Below are 22,635 nucleotides of genomic sequence, written 5' to 3' on the forward strand. Positions count from 1 at the left end.
CCAGACTGCTATTCAAACCCAGGTATCAGCACGTAGAGCCTGATGTCACAATCTTCTGTCGAGTAATCTTGATTAGTTAAATCCTTTCTATTACAACCTGCACTGAATGAAACAAAATGCTGTTTTATTGCTTGTCCTATTATGAAACTGTATGATATTTGTCACACATATATATTTCTGTTTAAGTCTCTTGATTTGTGGTTCAAGGCAAGGGACAGGAAATAGAAGTAACTTGCACCAGTAAATGTTTAAATTAAGGGCAAAGTTGATAGACTCAGACTGTTGTAAAATTCTGAAGCTGAAACAATGCTTTAATCTTTTAATGTTACCCTTGGCTTACACTTGAGCATTTTTACATGCATTCTCACACATGCTTCCACATAAATACATATGTGACCTTTATCCAAATATGCACATTATTAAGAGGTTTATCTATTTATTTATGTATTTATTTATTAGCATTTTTTTTACCTGGATTGTCTGACTAGGCACAAGCTCCTCTTCAGTGGAGGCCTGGGGAGAAAAGCTCCACACAAAATTCATACATTAAGTTTACAAAAGGTTACAGTAAGAAAGAATACAAATTTAATAAAAATGTTACCAGTAACCATCAGCTAATGGTTAGGAGACAAAATGTGCACATTTCACCAATGAGCAGGTAGTCTTAACTATTAAACCAAAAGCAAAAACAAATAAAATATCTTGACTATTAAGAACAGTTAATAGACAAATTACAGTACAAAATATCTTTTTTGTGTTGTACATGTTGAATTCATGGCTAAAGGCTTTAAATAATCAGCAACAGGACAGAAGGTATGTGTCGACAATCAAAAGCAAAATAAGTACAGCAATTACATTACAGTGTTCAATATTAATAATAGTTTCTAGGTTTAGATTTATATACTACATTCAAAGATAGGTGATTTGGCTGCTCTAGGTGGGGTAAGAGAGATGCATGGAGTACTTTATATGGCACAGAAGACTGGTGGTAAGAAGATGGGGGTTATTGAGTCATAAGATAGAAAACTAGATTGAGAAGTACATAAAAATGGCAGATAATAGAAGCAAATATTGTTTGTTTGTGTCTTTCAGTTTTTTCCCGGTTAGGGATCACCACAGCGGAACTCCGGTCCACTAATGATTGGCAGTAGAGTTTTACATGCTGGCTTGCCGGGCCTAACGCACAACCTTCAATGAAGGAACACCCATTCGCGCATGTCGCCACACAGAAGACGCTCTGAGGATCGAACGGGCAACGTCTAACTGTGAGGCGACAACGCTACCGCAGCACCACCACCACAGTACTATAATAGATGCAAATATACTGACCTGAAAGACAAGATCATGAGATAACAAACACAGCAACAGACACAGCAAACCAAAATTTGGATAAAAAAACAACAGGAACCAGAACCAAAATATTTATTGCACTTTTATTAAGATCATGAAATAAGTTTGGTGAGGTATGTGGCAGAGAAGGTTTAATGAAGGGGTAATACTAAAGGTATGGGAGGGGTGACTAGACAGAATTCATAGGTAAAGAGAGGTAGCTAAATGAATGCCCATAAAAATTATTTTGTTTCAGTGGATATTCATGGTAATAAGAGGATACAGTTTAGTGGGTATTAAGCAGTTGAGCTCATGCATCAGTACCATAGCAAGGGTAGGAAAAAGTGCGCAATTGCTCCAATGGCAAAGTGTCAAAGGGCACAATTGAGAAATACAGAAGTGCATTTCCTTCATTACTTTTTAGTTTCAGCATTTTTTTGTTTTGTTTTGTTTCACGTTGTAAGTTTTTGTTGTTGTTGTTTTGTTTTTCTTTTCTCTTTTCTTGAAAAGCTGAGGGAGAGGGAGTCTGCTGTAAGTAGGTTGGTAGACATGTACCAATCAGCTTGCTATAGTGTAAACCAAAGTGATCTTTTGTTTTTTTGTTGTTTGTTTTTTGTGAGGGATGCGGGTGGAGCAGCTGTAGGAAGTAAGAAGCCAGTTTGTGCAAATATACCAATACCAATGCACCAATCAATGTTGTACTGTGTAAGCTGAAGAGATTTTTTTTTTTTTACTCTTAGCTGAAGTGGCGTAGGTCAGCTTAGGAAGCAGAAAGCCAATTGGTGGAAATGTACCAATGTACAAAATGGCTTGCTACAGAGCAAACTGAAATCAAATTTTTTTTTTTGCTCTTCACTTAGGAGCTGAGGGGGTTTAAGACCCTACATCAGGAATGGGCACCGGACGGTAAATGAGACAGCTAGGGCTCTGTCGTGCATTATCTAATTCGATGCTTGATTACTTTTAATTCATTTATATCCTATGCTGTGTGATATGGGACTTTGCTATTTAAAAAATGTAACTTTTTTGCATTTTGTTATGTCAACTCTCTTGTTGTTGTATCTGATAATCAATTCCCTATCTGCAGAAGACAAAAGTATGCACTATACTAAATCTGCATTTTGTGAATGGAGTTCCGGCATGTATTGAAAGACCACTGTCAATATGCAAGCTACAACATAATACATTGCATTTCTCAAACATAAACAAAGTTCAAACTACAATTCAGTTCCAAATTGAAAGGTACACCATCAGCTGAAGAAATTCACGTAGCCAGTAAAATTCAGTTGATTTATTCACGATAAAACACAGTTCCAAAAAGTAAAAAACACCAGTGGAAAGTAAGCGCTTTCACGTCCTTATGATGCTTCCTCAGACTTCAATAAAGCATCAATGAAAATACATCTTTAAATATACCTCACAAACCACCTGTTTCTAATCATTGTGGTTAATTAATTAAACAAAGTTACAACGACATCACTACTGCCCAGCCCATAAAAATGCAGCATACACATAAACTTATACATCTCAAAAAATGCATGTATGATTACTTATCCCTACTAAACTTTAAAAATTCAATATCTAAAAAGTTGACATATATGCATCAAAAATCTGTTAGTGCTTTAATGGTTTAGACGCTAAAAAGGGTTTCAACGTAATTTTGTCATTTAACCCATATCTATGTGCCTGTAGTCTCAATATCCATTTGTTCTCAATTTCTTCTGTATAGCCTCTAATATTTCCAAGCCTATTGGATCTAGTGACTAGCTGTAACACCCTAAACTTAAAACTATGCTGTGACCCATGCTCTAATACATGTTTGGCTAGGGCATTATTGGTATTCTCCTTATTAATTGCATATAAATGCTCCCTTATTTGTTCACGTAAAGTTCTGTTGGTCTTCCCAACATAGAACAACCCACAGAATTGACATTGAGCCACATATACCAAATCCTTGGTCCTACAATCAGCATATTCTTTAAGTGAGAAGGTTTGACCTGTGTGTGGATGTATAAAGTTATTGTCCTCAGCTATATATTTACACTGATTACAATGTTGGCAGGCAAAAGTGCCTACCCTTTGTGACTGCGGCCTCTTAATTTGGGGCTTCTCATAGCACAAGATTCTTTTGAGGGACTTCATGTTCCTATATGCAATATTAGGTTGGTCATCTACTAAACTCCTAATATTGTCATCCATTTGTAATAATTCCCAATTATTCTGTATAATATTTCTAATATGGCTGTTCCTATTGGTGAAAGGAATGACCAATCTGTTCTTCACTCGTGGTGCAGCCCATGTCCCTATGGAACTAGTGGTATCCCTATACATGAAGGGAACCCCCTTATCAGTTCTCTATTCATTTCCCTCTGCATTTTGTGAATGGAGTTCCGGCATGTATTGAAAGACCACTGTCAATATGCAAGCTACAACATAATACATTGCATTTCTCAAACATAAACAAAGTTCAAACTACAAGCTATCTGCTATGCTTGGATATTAATAAAATCAGCAGCATGACTAGAATGACCAATAACTTTTAAAAAGGGGCGGGGGCTGCATTTCTAAATGCATTCTGTTCTATAGTAAATTTCACTAAGAGCAGCTTCTAAGGTTAGCCATGCACATGAAATAAATATCTAGTTAAGGTACCTTTCATTATTAAATCAAACCAGTTGCAGAACTCAGGGGTCCATTTTCCTTTTTATAATAACTATTAGGGGATTTACTCCCTGTTCATAAGTTTCCTCAGTGGCACTTGCAAAAACTTTTGCATTAGCCTAACCATTTTTGTAAGCATTCATCTACAGGTTCAGCCCTATAATTACATTTTGAGACATGAATCATCTTGGCACTAGTTTTATAGACTTGTGTAGGTCTATAAAAGTACTTCAGAATCAAAGTACATGCTTGCATTTCTTCCACCTAACTTTTCCAGGAGAAATGGAGGTTGATCATATTGTCTGTTCTTTAATGTTTTTTGTAATAAGTATTGTACATTCATCTGCAGCACCTGCTCTTTTTGCAGGACAAAGAACAGAAAACTGGAAGAACTTTTATATGGCACAGGTTGGTAAATTACATATGTTTTCAGCTATGACAGAACCATAAACATAGATTATCATTTTGAAATGCATAAATAAAGCCGTCTCTAAGATTAAAAAAATGTAATATAGAACTCATATTGCTTAGTTTGTAGACCAGGCTACTTTCTCAAAATCTGGTATAATTTATGGCCAATGTTTACATGACGTGCATTTTTTTACAAACACATAGATTTTCTAGTCTTCCTTGAAGGGGATCAGAAGCAGTCTTTCTCTTCCTTTTTTATTTATTTATTTATTTATTTTATACATTTGTGTACACATATGTGTGTGTCTATGTGCACACACAAGACTGTAATTTTGTGTGTTTGTGTATAAGTGCACACATGTGCATGCTGTGTGTGTGTGTGTGTGTGTGTGTGTGTGTGTGTGTGTGTGTGTGTGTGTGTGTGTGTGTGTGTGTGTGTGTATGTCTGTTTATGTGTGTGCAGAATATAGAAACTCTGTCCATATTGCTGATATGCTAGCATATCAAACACAATTTCCTGTCAGTATATGCTTACAGTGGCCGGACTAGTCTGTCTTAATAGATGATTCCTTGATAGATAGTTTCGTGTGTATCTGCATGTGGGCTATTTATTTAACTTTTACAAAAGTAGGACTTGTAAAATAATAATCTGCTAGTAGATGCCATTTCAGGAAGTTAGCCTGACCAGCAGTGTCAGTGACCATGGATGATGGTATTATATGTGATTTGAGAATGACAAATGATGCTTGTCCATTCATTAGTACATTTTTATTTCAAATGGGCATTCCTGTATTGATGAAAAGCAGTAATTCTAGTCTATATATGAAGAAAATTACTACACTGCAGACTTATTGACAGTAATGAAACTGCCCACCTAAACTCAGATTGATGACTATTCATGCATCTTCCAATTTCATAACCTTGAAACGATAAGTTATCACTGATCTCAATAGGCATAATTTCTGAATATACACTTTTTACAAGGATTCGGTTTCCAGTGGGGTATTTTCAAACATAACTTGAGTGCTCAATAGCATTATAATGACATGTTTAACTTTATACACTATATATGCAGAAATGGAAGGCAGGTGTGTAGGATGTGCCTGCTTCAAGAATGGGATGCGATTTTAACTTCCGATTTGTCTGATTAGGCCGGATCAAATGTTAAGTGATGTAAAAGGCATTTTTTTCTTATATTTATTAAATCTGTCTTTGGAAACAATTGACTTTGCCATATATTCATGCAAAGAGAGCCTTGCTAGAACTGTTTAAATCTTAGTCACATGTGTTCAGTACTCAGGTGAGTCATGAGTGCCACCTATATGGAAACTAAAGAACATCCAGAGCAAGTTTTATGTCAGTCAGTTTGACTTTGAAAAGCATCTTATCTTTGTCCGTAGCTATAATTCTAGAACATTTGCTATATTTAGCTTCTCTTCTGAGCCACAGAGTGAGATCACATGCTATATCTCTGACCCTATCATTTGATCTACCTGGAATGTTAGAATGATTGCAAGGTTTAGTACAAACAAATCCATTCAAACCTATCTTTTGTTTACTAAAACACTAGCTAGTGAACCAAACTTAGAACATATGCCCCTTAATTTGGAAAAAAATAAGTATCTTCCTATAGAATCAAAATACATACTCTACTTAATGTCTTTTTCTGGTTGTTTACCTTTTATCATAAACCTGTAGGGCAATTTGAGAAGTCTGGTTCGAAAATGCACATGTTAGCAAAACATCTTTGCCATGGGATAATGTAACTTGCTTTTTCAGCTCTTTTTCCTGCTCGTCAGCAGCACTGCTGTGCAATAAGACATTAACAACCGATGAATTTGTTTGAACTTCTTGCAGCAGTTGTTGTAAACCACATGTTATGCTGATCTGCATAAGTTATTAAGAGGTTAGTAGTGTAAGTCAGCCTTCTAGAATGTACAGACCATACAAACCAGTGCTCTTCATACTGTATATACGGCAAGCAATCCAGTAAGACTACATTTAAGTACTAGACAATTTAGTACACTGTCTATAATAATGAGGTAAAACTAATAATTCATTCAAACTACAAACTAAGTTTGTCATTTAATAAAAAAGTAAATATAATGAGATGTATACCCTGCAATATGGCAAATAAAAGCAATAAGCTTCTCCAGTTTTACTTTCACTGGTACTTCAGACATGGAGTCCCTTTGGTTTTAATCTATGAATGCTAGACCACAGTGAGATACCACATAATTGTGTTAAAATAAAAAAAATGTTATTTAAGTCTAAGCATAGCTTTTAAATGCCTATGCCATTGCTCTTTAAAGAATAATTATTACCAGATGGAATTATTGTGCTAACAACCTTAATGGCAAATTACTTAGCTGAAATATGCAAGGGATGTATGTGGATATTATTATTATTATTATTATTATTATTATTATTATTACTATTATTATTATTACTAGTAGTAAGAGTATTAGATACACCATGTAATATTGATGTTATTCAAGGCCAAGGCAGTGTAGATGTATATCTGTAGGCAAAGAAGATAACTCACCTACTATGGGATCTAGCAATATTGTAGGCCACATTCTGAAGATCCGTGCAGACTCTCATACTTCTGAACACAAGTCTGAGAATCTGCATGGATCTTCAGCACTTGTTAATATGAAACCACCCTCCAGAACCTATTGTTCTCCCTAAAATCATTCATTCTAGCCATAGAAAATTAAATCTCTGTCCTCCTTTTGCAAAGTCTGCCATCAGAGAATTTGGTGCTCTTGGTCAGCAATATCTAATAAAGTGGCATACAGCAGGTGTTCTTTAGACAATACAGAGTGTGGGTATCAAACTACAGAGGGTATGGAAGGTTAAGGAAACTATGCTTGTGGGAGTAACACAAACTGAATGGAGCCTGGCATGGTAAACTATCCACCATCTTGGGAAATGAACCTATGTTTGTGATCAGCAGACAAGGATTTTACATTTTTGGTACAACACACAATAATATGATGTAGGATAGAGAAGCCAGGGAAGTAAAGATGTGGAATGGAGGATTCAGTGATGTTACATATGTTTTTGGAATGTAGAATGGCACAGACAAGATTGAAGTAAGCGACTGAAGGTCGGGAGGAAATATGCAGAAAACCCTTAATCTGTTATTAAGAAGCTTTTGGAATGGTGACATAGAAGGAAGAACTGACATAATGGGAAAAGGAAGAGCTGACTATATGATTATTGTTAATATTTGTCCAAAAAACAGCAATAACAAGGAAATTTTGAAAGATAAGTTTTCATATAGAACATCTAAAAATGATAAGAAGCATTGAACACTATTATAAATTAAATGTGATACAGATAAAAAAGTTGTGCTTTAGTAACACATTTTGCTGGAGTCCAAATAAAAAGAAGAGAGTACAAGTCATAATGGACAGTAGATACAGAAAGTTACAAAGAAAAAGGATGAACATGCTTTATGAAAGATTGCAAACATCTTGGCCATATGTAGATATATAAATTTGTACACAGTTTTTTGATAAGTGATATTTTTTATAAATGTGAATACATACTTGGTGAATATTGTTATTGCTGTTATGTTTTTACAGTGTTGCATTTTTACATTGTTCATGTTATTTTTATTCTCTGTCTTATAATGATGATATATTAAAATAGAGCATGTGAGAGGCACAATGGATAAGAACAATGCAGTAACAAATTTAATGTTGTGGTGGAAATCATTATAATGACTGCAGATGCTCCTAATGGCTTTTCAGTATTTATTGTTCTGTAAACAAAAAAAGTTATTGACAATTCAATAGCAAAAGAGACAAACTGAAGGGAATACAAGACGCTTAATAACAGTGGCCAGTAGTTCTGCTTCAGGATTCTAGACAGTCATTATATGTACAATTATCGAATCATATCAGGTTTTTATTATTTACTTAGCTGCAAACTTTGACATGAATAGGGTATTGTATTTTCCAACTATATTGAAGGTTTTCTTTCTATGACAAGATAAACTGAGTGATTGAAATGTTTACTATTTGCTTTCTCACTTGTGTGTCTTTAGTAGTTCTATGAATTCTATTCTTATTTACATTTCCACCTATGGAAGGGAGCGTAGAAGTATTATACAATCCATGACTACCACTACCAGGGTACAGTCGCATGCAATGTAGTTAAAAAGGATAAAAAAAAATCTTTGCAACTCTCCAGATCTCTTGAAGTTCAATTACGTAATACAAATGTAACCAGCCTGGTAGAAAAGCTTTCTTATTTTTCCTGCTGTTATTGCTTGATAATCTGTAGAATGTATTTATTTTTGCTGGCATTTTTATGAGAAATACATATATATAAAATCTATGCCTCACTCTGACTGCCTCTTTGTATGACTCATTCAACTTTTTAGTGCCTTTTTGATGATGGCACACTTTCTTACTTGTTCTGAAAGGTGAACCACCATAGATTCAGCAAGGTTCCCTAAGTGCCTTTCAATGTATTCTAAATATTTCCTTATTGTAATATTGCAGTATTTACAGTAAATGTATTTGATACCTTTGCATTGTGTTTAGTCTGCTTTTTACTACAATTTGGCTTGCAGACCCTCTTACTGTTCATCTGTATTACAGTGCCTTGCATTTCCCTGAGCTATGAATATATGACATCTGGAGTTACATGAGCTCCTCATCAAGGGAGATACTTTCTTTATGTAGAAACATCAAGATATTAACAGTGTTATTGGTAGTCTGTTTAGGAGTTATTGGCAATAGCCTTATCTTGGTGTTATGTCTAGGTTTAAATACATTTTATAAGGTTTATAAACTTAAAAAACATCTCTGGGTGTTATAAAATGTTGCATTTGAGATACAGATAATGGAATTTGTTATCTTCCCACTATAGTCTTGCTTACAGTCTCTAATTGCTTTGTCTAGCAGCTTGGGTTTTATCTGATAGCTGATATCGTTCTGTGAATACCTCAAGTATGTGGCCCAGCCTGTAATGCAATACTGTGTCCTTCTTTGATATCTGTACTGCTAAAGACTACAGCAAAATGCAAATGACAGAGTTTGAATGTTTGCCAGAGAGTCAGCATAAACACAAGACACCACCAGTAATCCACTGGCTTTTTTCTCTGGCAAACTATTTTTCAGTTTCCATTTTTAAAACTTTTTTACATTTGCTTTTGTTTAATGTAATGTAATCCTCAGAAGGCTATTTTCTTTGTTTTTCATATCTGACTCATACAGTTTATGAAGTGTTTAATTTGTGATATGATACTAATCTTGGGGAAAAGATAATGCCTCTGTCCTGGTGAATATCTGAAATCGTATCTTGTGCATGTATATTGTAACTAGTTACACACTTCATACTTTTCCAAATTGCTTTTTGAACTGTGTGAACTTCTTTGCTCTGTCTTTTGCAAACTGAAATGCAGAGCTAGCAACATGTTTAAGCAAACCTTTATGATTCAATATATGGCATAAAAAGTCTTGCAATATTATGGAGAATGGTATTTATGTTTATTTATTTAGAGCACTGATCAAGATCGACCAATTTCAGTCACAGCCTGAGACAAAGCAGGAGAAACATTATTGTTCTATCCACATAAAATATTTATTACTATAAAGTACATCTTTCCATGCAGTGCACATATAAACATGGATTATGGCCAGCCCAACAAGCGGTGACATAGAGATATAAAGTTATGTGCATATTTATAAAAATAAAGAGCAAACATAAAGATGTAAGGGTGGAGTTAAAACGTGGAAAATAGTGGGTCAGCGTTATGTTAAATAGAGTTCAACAGATGTAAGTTAAAGTGATAGTTTAGAGAGCACCAAAGTAGAAGAAGAAGAAGAAAGTTGCACAAACCTAAGCATGAATGTTACTGTACTGGAATTTTATCACTGTGTCTTAGAATCAAAAACGTAAGTCTCTTGATCCATATATTTAACTACTCAAAAATAATTTCATGTTTAAATAGAGACTCCATGTGTCACCTACACTGTCACTTGTGTTAATTTATAAAATGTTTAGGGATATGGCCGTGAGGTACATACATCCCTGCAGGCTGTCTAGTTGCACACAAAGACAAACACTCACATATAAGCACACACACGTGCACACACACACACACACACACACACACACACACACACACACACACACACACACACACACACACACACACACACACACACACACACATTCAGTAGTGTTTTCCTGTGTAATAAGTTTGCATATTATTTGAACAATAAGTAATGCAGCGTATTTGATACACTGCCCCATCAACAGCAATGGGAGTTTTGCTTGACTCCAGCAAGACCGCATATACACAGGGCTGGCCTTAGGTCAGATGGACCTCTGTGGCCCAATAAGGCCCTGCTCCCACAGGAGGCCCTATACTTGGCTATGGCAAAATCATTATATCTTATGTGGTCCACAAGACTTGCTTTAGACACCTCTCAACTGTACAGATTTCCGCAGATTGTCCAGATTTTTGTCTCATATTTTTGGTCTGTTTTTCATAAAATTGCAGTTTTCTTGCATATTAGTGGGAAATCATTAAAAAGAATGACGTTAAAAAATAATAACAGACATTTGAGTTTTAGACTTTATCCATCCATCCACAAACTCTTTTCCCATTTTGCACATGGGGACAGGGTGACACTTCAGCAGTGACAATCATCTCGAGCCAAGGTTTTACACCACTGGGTGGTTAGCCCTGCCACAGTAGTTCATTTGTACCACTCATTCACATACTCACTCTCACCTATCACCAGTTTAGAGTGTCCAATCCACCGACTGCATGTCTTTGGAATGTGGGAGGAAACAGGAGCACCCCGAAGAAAACCCACGTGACTGCAGGGAGGACATGCAGACTCCACACAGAAAGCAACCCAGCCACAAATCAATCCTGAGAACCTCTTGCTGTGAGACAGCCCTGCTAACCTCTGCACCACAGCGGCAACCCATGCACCACTGCTGCCATCCCTATACCACCATGGACACCCTGGAGTTTCAAACTTTATACCCTTCTGAAATTTCATGCTAATGCAAAACCTATTAATCTATCAACTTGCTAAGTTTGTAGGAGCCATGTTTAAAATGTGCCCCTATTTTTGGGACTTTGTCCTACTTTTATTTATGGCTTTGTCCATATTTCTTGCTTTAAGAGGGTGAGAGGTATGCCTAAGAGGTGTTACATCCGTTACAGCAAAATGTGAGGCATTTTCTTACTTGTCTTGCTTTCGCAGTCGCTATGAGTCTCATGAGTGGAGAGGTCGACATTTCCTGTCTGTCACTGCACTACTGGATAGTATAGCATTATTAACACTGCAGTCTAGTGAGACTTGTATGACTAACGGTGTTAGTTGTTCATTCTGCCATAGTAGTTAGTTGCTGTTGCTGAGAACTGAATGGGGGTTTCAGTCCAAACTAAGGTCAAATTAATCATCTAGTTTTGCGTGTCACTCCATGTACTGTTGCAAAAGATAGTAAGAACATGTTTAATATGAAGACTGAGAGTGGTACTGTCTTGTTGACTTGGGGTATATCACTAGTTCTAAATAAATATAATTATAAAAAAAACTGTGGAAAAGTCAGCCTCAGGCAGCATGGCAAAAAATATTAGTAAACACAAGGAAAAAATGAACAGATATAGTGATGTGAGGTAACTTCAAATCACTAAGGATTATTATAGAATGTTAGCATTTCAACAGTGTGGCAAAAATACTTGCTCCAGATGCAAACAGGAGGAAAATAATCCAAGAGAAGTGAAGCACAAATTGTGTATGTTGAGTAAAGGGAGGTAGAGGTTGATAAAAAAAATGTCCACTCAGTTAAAAAAGTAAGGCAGTAACAGAAACAGAAACAGCTTGACTCATAAAGGTACTGCAAGGATGTCATAATTTCAGAGCCACATACAAAATGTGGACAGACAAATAGAAACTTAAGGCTAGAAATGGTTGAAATGGACTGGAGAAGAGTTTTGGGGTGAAGTGTGTTACAGAAAGCTGAACACATTCTGTGACTTTTATGTGTTGTCCCTATATCCATGAGGGTTTACTTAAGGCATTCTAATTCCTTCCTACCTACCAAAACATGCTGTTTAGTGGTTACCCTAATTTTTTTTTGCATGTAATCCTTATTGCTGCCCTTGTGGCCAGAGCTATGGCTGGAAGTGATCTGCAAGCATTATTCTACTTATCTGGTTAAGGAAATAATTAAGGAAATAAAAATAAACTTTCAGAAACACTTATAAGTGTGGAGATGTGTGAGTGATACCACTTCTAATGCAACACCTGATATTATTATTATTATTATTATTATTATTATTATTATTATTATTATGAATCATTCTGAAGAAGTCCAATATTTTTATGACTGCAATAAGATATGAGAATTAAATAGTCAAAGGGTTTCAACAGTTCAGAACAGGTGCAGGAGGTGATTGTAAACCCATAAAGGAGAAGGGGCTACTCTGGTATGAGAATGTATAACTGAGTTTAGAAAATCTCCATGTTCTTTTTGCCCCCATCTCCCCACAACCATCATGCCCACCCCACACATTCAGTGACCCAGATTTTCTGGCATCCCATCACATTGGGCATGGAGACAGGAGCTGGAGACCGATGAGTCAGAAGATTTTACTGGGTTCCATGTTTCGATTGAGCTTACCTCAGAGCAGCACAGTATACTTAGTGTTGCTTAAAAGATATATAAAATAATAAATGAAGGTATTATTTTGTTTTTAATATAAGATAATGGCATGTGTTTTCTGATACCTAACTTGAAATAATTTTAGGTACTGGAAGCCAGATAGAAGAAGGGATTTGGAGAGGATATAGGATAATAAGTGGCATGGTCAGCTGGGGGACCCCACCAAAATGGTCTAAATTAGGCCCCACAGTTGCTAAGGATAGCCCTGCATATATTTATCATTTTCTGATGTTGTTTACAGCTTTTTGGAGGGGAAAGCAAAAATCAGTTATGGTTCACACTCTTAATCTCATGAGATTGTATATTCCTTGCCTGCCTCACACATATACATTATTATGACCTTTAAATGTTTCTATATCAAGCTGAATGCACTTTGAAATTAACCTAGACTCTGCCATACTTTTTTTTCTTTTTCATGCTGACAAACTTGTGATTAATTAGGCACATTCTTTAACTTATTTCAGTTTGATTATTTCGTTTTAACCTCACAATACAAAACAGTGAAGGGGGATTTAAGAAGGTACTGCAATACGTGCACCTCCATGTACAAGTTGCTTTACATAGGAAAGTAGCAGCTAGAGGACAAAGCAGCTCTGAAAAAACAGTCCAAAATGTATAAAACAAAATCCAGAAGTGACACCACCATTTGCTGCCTTATCCGTGGTGTCACTTCTGGATTTTGTTTTATACAAGTTGCTTTACCCTGATTCAGCAACTACCCTTACGTACTGCACCACAGTGAAGGGCTTGCCAATTGGTTGCACTGAATGTTAATGCGACATTCTGGGGGAAAGGAATATGCTAATTAGGCATGTGCTCTCTCCCTGGAACCACCTACCAAGAAGGTATCTACATGGACAGCCCCACCATTTTGCAATATTGAACAAGAGCCTGGTGGGATGAACCACTAAACACCAGGGAATGCTCTTAAAGTGACATAATGACACCAGTGGCAGTATGGTATAGGGGTGTGGAGGGATGCACTATACACCAGGAAATATTATTAAATTACTGTAAGGGCACTAACAGCACAATGGGGATCATGGGGTTGAGGGATGCACTACACACCAGAGAATACTCTTTAATGTGCAGTAATGGCACTGGCAGTCCAATGGAAATTGAGGGCTGGATGGATGCACTAGACACTAGGGAATACTCTTTAACGTGCTGTGATGGCTTCAATGGCAGTGTAGGTATCAGAGGGGGTACAGTAGACATCAAGAATACTCTTTATGCCATAATGGCACCAACAGCAGTTTGGAGAAGAGGGTGGAAGGATACACTATCCAAAAGTGCCATAATGACATTCAAATACCACGGGGACTGGGGAACTGGTGTATGTGTGTGTGTGTGTGTGTGTGTGTGTGTGTGTGTGTGTGTGTGTGTGTGTGTGTGTGTGTGTGTGTGTGTGTGTGTGTGTGTGTGTGTGTGTGTGTGTGTGTGTGTGTGTGTGTGTGCGTGCGTGTGCATGCATGTGCGCGTGTGCTTGTGTGTGCGTGTGTGTGTTTGTGTGTATGTATATGTGTGTGTGTGTGTATGTGTGTGTGTGTGTGTGTGTGTGTGTGTGTGTGTGTGTGTGTGTGTGTGTGTGTGTGTGTGTGTGTGTGTGTGTGTGTGCGTAGCCAGGCATGTGCGTGTGTGTGTGTGTGTGTGTGTGTGTGTGTGTGTGTGTGTGTGTGTGTGTGTGTGTGTGTGTGTGTGTGTGTGTGTGCATGTGTGCATGTGCTTGTGTGTGTGTGTGTGTGTGTGTGTGTGTGTGTGTGTGTGTGTGTGTGTGTGTGTGTGTGTGTGTGTGTGTGTGTGTGTGTGTGTGTGTGTGTGTGTGTGTGTGTGTGTGTGTGTGTGTGTGTGTGTGTGTGTGTGCTCTTATTAGTATGAGAGAGTGACTGGGGGGATGTCACTGCCTACATGAACATCTGTTTACTATCATGATGTGCAGTTCAAAGTTCATTTTGATGAAAGACCTGTTGATTTGATTTGGCATTTTATTAAGTGATGAACGTAGTGAGTAAATTGTCAACATGTTTTGATATCATATTGGCTTCAGTTACAAGGTTGTTTGTATTCTTGTCTTTTAAAGTTATACATTAAAGCAGATAAACAAGCTGTATTTTTGCACTGTTTAATACTTTAACTATTGCATATTTATTTTACAAATTATTTATTGATTGGGCTTTTGCAAGACCCTTTCATGCTGCTGCCTGCATCACAAGGCAGATGCAATAAAAACATACATAGCATAACAGATTCAGAAAGAATCCCACCATGGTCAATAGGAGTTGCTGCTGAAAGGGTCATTTACCATGATTACAGAAAATGCATTTCAGAGACATGTTAGCTGAAATTACTGTGAATAACTGGTAATTACCTTAAGTGCCAATCAGCACTTTGCTGTGGTAAGAACAGCAGCCCATGCATCATGCTGGCACAAGCATTTCCTCAGAAATTCTCAAACACACACATGTACACATTCCAAAAAAAAAAACAGAACAAAGGTATACCCACCATTTTTTACCTGTTCTTTAGTTTACAAAACGTTCCTGATGTATCCTCTAATGTTTTTTCTCTATTTCTCATAAATCACAGATGATTACAGTCAGGCAAGACGGCCAGACATTAGAGGTTTTACTCCCCTTATTGTTCAAAACGTGCAATGGGATGCTGCACCTGTTGCTCAGGTAACTGTTTAAGTGGCGCATACTAATGATTAAATCTCCCTGTGTTATATGCTCTTTCTCTCAGCTTTGTCCATCAAGAGCTTGGACATTAAGTGATATGGCAGCACCCCACCACCACCACAAACAAATCTCAGTTGTTCTGATTGTATAGAACATCCCCGATTCTGCATTCTCCTTGCCTTGTTCCCCTTAACAAATGGACTAGTACTGTCAGTCAGTAATAACACACATTAGACTCATACTTCTTATTAGTTATAAAATAGCTCTTCTTGCAAGACCTGCTCTGTGGTGCAGAGAACTAAAACCATATTAAGATCCTTCCCAAATCAAGGATATGAAGTTGAAACTTTTTTTAACTGTCTTAGGGGAAATATTTCAAGAATATTCCTGGTGTCTTGTGTTAACACAGAAAATTAAATCTCTACTTAGGAAAGGGTGTGTAGTCTATACCACTGGTACAGGGTTTGGAGCTTTTTTCCTCTTCTTTATTTTTTCGAATGAGTTAGGGTCTCTGATGTCTCGTGTTACCACCATACATCTTATGTCCTGCAAAACCTATTATTCTATAAACTTTTTAAATGACCTGCAATAACGTTTCATATCCCTTAGTGGTCCAACTGCCTTATGTCTTCTGTGCTGCAAAAACTGCTATCTATTAACTTTATAAGTCACTTGACATTAACACAAATATTTCCTTGGCGTCAGTGTCACCTCCAAATATTGCAGGAGATGCCTGTTTGTCAAGACTCTTTCCACAAAGGGCAAACGTCCAGTCTGGTGGACCCCAGCCATTAACAAACTTTACAATAAGAGGAGAAAGCTATTACATGATAGAACAAAATCCATAAAAGGGAAGTCACCCCTGATCATTATTAGTAAAAAAATACTCATAAAATCAACTAAGGCCAATTTTGAGAGAAAAATTGCCATGGATTCAAAGGACAATCATAAGGCCTTTTTCAGCTATGTTAGGAACCTGGGTGGAAACTCACAGATATGCTCAGAATTAGTCCAAAATGATACAAAAATCACTGAACCCACAGACATTGCCAACATACTGGCAGACAGGTTCAGTGCAAACTTCACCCCTCTCCCCTAAAGGAGAGATAACTATCCCAGCCGAGTGTAGCCTCCCGGACATCTCAAATGCGCAGGTGAAAGCTGCTCTCTCTAAAGCTAAAAACACAGCATCAATGGGACCGGATGGTGTCCCCGGCTGTGTGCTAAATGAGGAATTAAAAGGCAGCTGTTTAATCTCAGCCTTACCACAGGATGCAACTGTGGTCCCACTTTAACAAGTCTAGTCTGCAAAGCTATGGAGAGGATCATAATGGAGCTCATAAACAAAGATATAGGGGACTTGCAGACATTGGACCCGACCCAGTTTGGCTTTGTCAAGGGAAGATCATGCCTTTTGAACTTGGTCGACTTCTTGAAATAGTCACCAAGGCCATTGATGAGGGAAAGGCAGTCCATACAGCCTACCTTGACCTTGCAAATGTAAACCCATATGTCACAAGATGGGTTGCAAACTGGCTTAAGGACAGAACCCACAGGGTTAGAGTTGCTGGCGCTGTGTCAGACTCAAGCCGTCACAAGTGGTGTCCCACAGGGCTCGGTCCCTATTGTTTGGCATCTACTAAGTACAGGCCAAAGTTTGCAGATGACTGCAAACTGGGCCATAGTGGAAAGTGCATCGGACACGGATATCCTTCAGAAGGGACTCACGGAAACAGATAGCTGGTGCCAGAGCCATGGCCTGAAGTTAAAAAATGTATAGTCATAAAAACAAGGTAACCCCAAGCTACCATATAGGTGGAAATCCACTAAGCACAGAAGAGGTTATCAGGGACCTGGGGACCCAGGTTGACAGTGGCCTTTCTTTTGACACTCACATTGCTAAAGTGGTTAGAAAGACCTTCTACATTGCCCACCTGATCATGAAGGGATTCACATCCAGATCTAGTGAGGTCATTGTTCCCTGTACTCTTCACTTATCAGACCAATGATACAATGCCCCATTCGGGATGTATCTCACCCGACATCTGCAGCAATTGGAGAGACCCCAAAAGTTCCTCACCAAAAGGATAAAGGGACTCCAAAATCTGTCATATGCTGCCAGATTGAAGAAACTCCAGCTCTATTCAGTCGCCGTCTGCTCAGAGGTGACATGTGCCTGACATACAAGGCCATGTCCAACCCGAATTAATGGACATGCTCCACCTCAAAAATCCAAATCCACCAAAACCAGACTTAAACCTTAGCACGGATATAAATAGGACGTGCTGGAGGGATAGATTTATCACTCAGAGACTCCCTATGCTGTGGAATAAAATCCCGGTCCATGTGAGGCAGAGCTCGCTGACTCTGTTCAAGAGAAATCTAGACCTGTGGATGGGAGATATCATCTCTGGGTCACTGCTGGACAGAGGCACAACAAACTAATGGGCACAGTATTTTTCATATAACAATAATTTGGGCTAGGCTTATAAATGCCTTAGGGCAGATAGCCTAGTATAAACCTATGAACCTATGAACCTATAAATGACAGCTTCACATGTGCACACACACACACACACACACACACACACACACACACACACACACACACACACACACACACACACACACACACACACACACAAACGCATGCACACACCTATCTTATCTATCCCCTTTCTAATTTCCATATATGACCACCCCACCCTGGCAGACACATTGTTTTTCTCTCTCTCTGTCTCTCTGTCTCTCTCTCTCTCTCTCTCTCTCTCTCTCACACACACACACACACACACACACACACACACACACACACACACACACACACACAAATGCATACACACCTATCTTATCTATCCCCTTTCTAATTTCCATCTATAACCACCCCACCCTGGCAGACACACTGTCTGTCTGTCTCTCTCTCTGTCTCTCTCTCTCTCTCACACACACACACACACACACACACACACACACACACACACACACACACACACACACACATTATCAGCTGAATCTTCTTTATTCACTCACAAATATAGCCACATGCAGGCACCCAGTACCACCACCACCTGTAAGCTAAATTCCCTGGCATCTACCTCTAAAGTGATCTCACCCATTGAAAGTAAGGGGTGAAAATGAAGATATGGCTGTGTTCTTTAATGGCTGGACGAGCAACCTTTCTGCAGCCATTTCCATGTGAGAGAACATGGCTAATGAGCAAAGGTCACTTCCCCATAATGCTTCAGTAGCATTTGTGGTAGCCCACAGAAACACTGCATTAGGGCTGTCTCTGAATCAGAAATGTTTTCATCATAGTTTAAATAATGCAGAAATAATAAAACGTAAGTACTATAAACTCATGTTGTAAAACAAAAGTAGAATTAAGCTAAACATAGTAAAGAAATTAAATAAGCATGAATAAATCTAGAACACTAAATTATATGTATTTTTCACAAGAATTACAATACAAAAACTAAGACTGTAAGGAATTTAATAGGAAAAAGAGAAGAGGGAATCTGAGAAACATTATACTGTTTTAGCTAGCATCTCTAAAGCAATTACATTTATGTTCAACGGCTAGGTGTGACTTTGTTTGTTAAAGGTTGTGGGATTATCTAACATAGTTTTGGGACTAGACAGTCTGTCCTCAAGAAGCAAGATCAAGCCTGAAAAAAGATTTGTCTCATACTGTTAGTGATAAATGGTTCCTGTTTTGCTTTATGACACTGTTGTTTCTACATGACTAAAAGGATCCATGTATTGATAGTTTGAGATCGAGGAGGGTAGTAATTATGTTTAAGGTGCTTAAAGGTAAGAGTGTTGAGGAAATAGGAAGATCTTGATGTTGCTGGAATCTATGTTATTTTTGAATAGATGTAAAGTGGCGTTCAGTAGTATTAGCTTGTATTGTCTGTAGAGCAGTAGCATTATGATCTGTCACAGGGTATAATGATGTATAAAGCGTATTCGACCTAAGAAGTGAAGACATTTATAACAAGTTCCTGCTGACCTTCCATAGTTGGTTGGTAAGATATAATGTAGGCCACTTTCAGCTGTTGTACTACTGTGGCAGCAGAGTTTTCAGTGTGATTAGCTCTCCCAGATACTTTTGTTCTGTGTTAGAAGGGAATTATGATCCCAGTGGGAGGAGGCTGTGTTGCAGGGTGTCATACTTTGGACTAGTCCTTTTTGTGTTCCACAGATTGTAACAGTTTAATTTGTTTTTTGGTAAACCATTTTCAAACAGAAGACTAGTCATTCTATAACCTGGTTGCGAGCTGAGAGATAGATTTATGTACAGCTGTCAATACCATATCTTCTGAGCATACACTAATATTTAGATTGAGAACATCCAATGAAAGGGCATTCACATAAATGAGAAAAGAAGTGAGCCTAAGGCTGTACCTTCTGGTACACCATTACAGATAAACGTATTTGAGGTGTAAGGGTTTTGGCTAACTATAGAGAATATTCTGTCAAATAAATAGTTCATTAACAAAGTTATAACTATAGGAGAAAATCTGTAGTCATTGAGCTGAGTTAGTTAGACATTATGATAAGCTGCTGCGAAGACTATTTTTAAATCTAGAAAGATAGCTCCAGTCAGAACTCCATTCTCCATTTTGGGTATATTTGTGAGTTTAGGGAGATAATTGCTTTTTCTGTGCTGTATTTAGGATGCAAAGCTTATTGTCTGTCTGTTAACAGAATGTATGTTTGGTTATACTTGAATAACTACTTGTAAATAATTTTTTCTAGTATTTTCACTAAGAGACAAATAGTCTGTAATCAATAGTAGACCTGAGATGTGTTTTAGACAGATGTGTAATGAGATAATGCTTGACACTAGGAGGTAATACCCATGTACCATAAGCTGTATATATGAACTAAAGGTCTGGCTAAATAAGCTACTCTCTGTTTTAATATTTTGGGGTGCAGCTAGTAAAAACACAGACTGCATTTGTAATCGATATTTTCCAGAAAATCCTCTATTCACTTTCAGGATGTAATTTAAAGTAGAAGGGAGGGTAAGTAAATATTTTGTATAGTGGTGCAGAGGGATTGCCAGCATTATGAATAGAAAGTCTGAACTGAAAGGCATGGAGGGCGTGGGCTAACACATCAACTTTGGATGCCATGTTACATCTCAAAAGAAATGATAAAAACCGGAGATAAGGACTAATACTTGATGCATGCAAAGATTTCGACAGAATAAGTTGGAGGTTCTTATTTGTGACCATGTCACAATTCAATATACCTAGACGCTTCATCAATTTTGTCGAAACTTTATATAATAAAACATGTACTTATCTTTACATCAATAGGAAATTATCTAATCCTATCAGAATACTGAATGGAACCAGACAGGGCTGCCCCTTATGCCCTCATCCTTTTAGCCTATATCTTGGAACCCCTATTACTCACAATTGTTCAAACCACATCTCACTCTATCCCTAAATGTCTTAATGTAAAAGTTAGTCTATCAGCATACGCAGATGATTTAAATGTATATTTTGAACGTCCTATCTCTGACATTCAGAGGATAAATTATACAACTGGAACATTTTCAAATGTCTCAAACTATTTAGTGAATCATAATAAATCACTTATATTTCCCATTAACCCGTTATAACATAAAGAGCTTTTATTTGCTGAGTCCCCATACAAAATTAAACACTCATTCAAGTATCGTGGAATACAATTTGAACATACCTCTTTGTCCATGTATCAGAATAATCTTATGAAAGTATGGACTGGCATCCTGAAAGACTTCCATGGATGGCAGCAACTTAATTTGGCCTTATTATCTAAAGTAGCAATCATAAAGGTGAACATTTTACCCAAACTTCTGTATCAATACAATACCTCATATCTGCTTATCCCTAATGACTTCTTTCAAAAGATCAACAAGGAACTGGCCAAATTTATTTGGCACCCAAACTCTGTTAGGATAAAATATGAGAAATTGAGTTCCCCTAAATCAAGAGGGGGTCTAAGTTTGCTAGATTTTCACCTTTATTACTGGGTCATATGTGCAAATAGAGTTATCTGAATCTCGCATTTTGAGCTGAATAATGTCACATGGCATCCCTTATGGGTTAAAATCAGTCATAAAAATATTAAAAACAATAACTTCAACCCTAAAGCTTTGCCCTTTCTATCAGCTGAAAGTTTAAGTAATTCATCTATTAACAGTACATTGAGGGAAAAAATAAAAGATTTTTCCAAAATTTAATAAAATATGTGAAGTTAGAAAAAACCCTCCCCTCCATATCTCCAATCAATCCATATGAATCTCAATCTAAGACTAAACAAAAAAATGTTTAACCTAGCAGACTACCCCTTAATCAGAGATTGCATCATATGGGATATACACAGACATAAAGAGAAATCACTATTGGAACTCAGAGATGAACTAAAACTTGGACAGAAATACACTATTATTTTATGTCAAATCAGAGAACTTCTTACATCTATAATTATACATGAAGCTAATATTGAAAATGACATACCTAAGGTTATAGACATTATAAACAACCTAACCAAAAACAAAAATATGTTATCAAACACTTATAAAGCACTAACAACTTCTAAATATCAAAGTGTATTGTTATTCTCCAATTATTGGAGTCAATATAATAATGATTTAAGTGAGGGCCATAAACTAGAAGCAATAGAATCCACTCTGAAGTACTCCCTTTTCCAAAAGCTTTAATATACACAACTGATGATCAATAATAATACTTACTTCACACCATGCATCTTAAATAAATTTAATCATAAAAAGTCCCCAGCATGCTCATGTTGCTCCTTTCCCCAAGCTGACTTATGGCACATCCTCTGGTCT

General features: G+C 37.3%; 1 protein-coding gene across 1 annotated transcript in view; it reads left to right on the forward strand.

The window, feature by feature from the left end:
- Positions 1 to 4,233: 4,233 nt before the first annotated feature.
- The window catches only part of LOC122802796 (matrix metalloproteinase-20-like), a 407,448-nt gene continuing 389,046 nt past the window's right edge, over positions 4,234 to 22,635 (forward strand). The window contains exon 1 of the mRNA XM_044072589.1: positions 4,234 to 4,398. Within this exon, the coding sequence (XP_043928524.1) occupies positions 4,273 to 4,398 (126 nt within the window). The 5' untranslated portion in view covers positions 4,234 to 4,272. The remainder of the gene's footprint in view (positions 4,399 to 22,635) is intronic.

This window comes from Protopterus annectens, chromosome 5.part0 (assembly GCF_019279795.1).
Source record: "Protopterus annectens isolate FY-2018-M chromosome 5.part0, PAN1.0, whole genome shotgun sequence".
In the NCBI taxonomy this organism is placed as follows: domain Eukaryota; kingdom Metazoa; phylum Chordata; order Ceratodontiformes; family Protopteridae; genus Protopterus; species Protopterus annectens.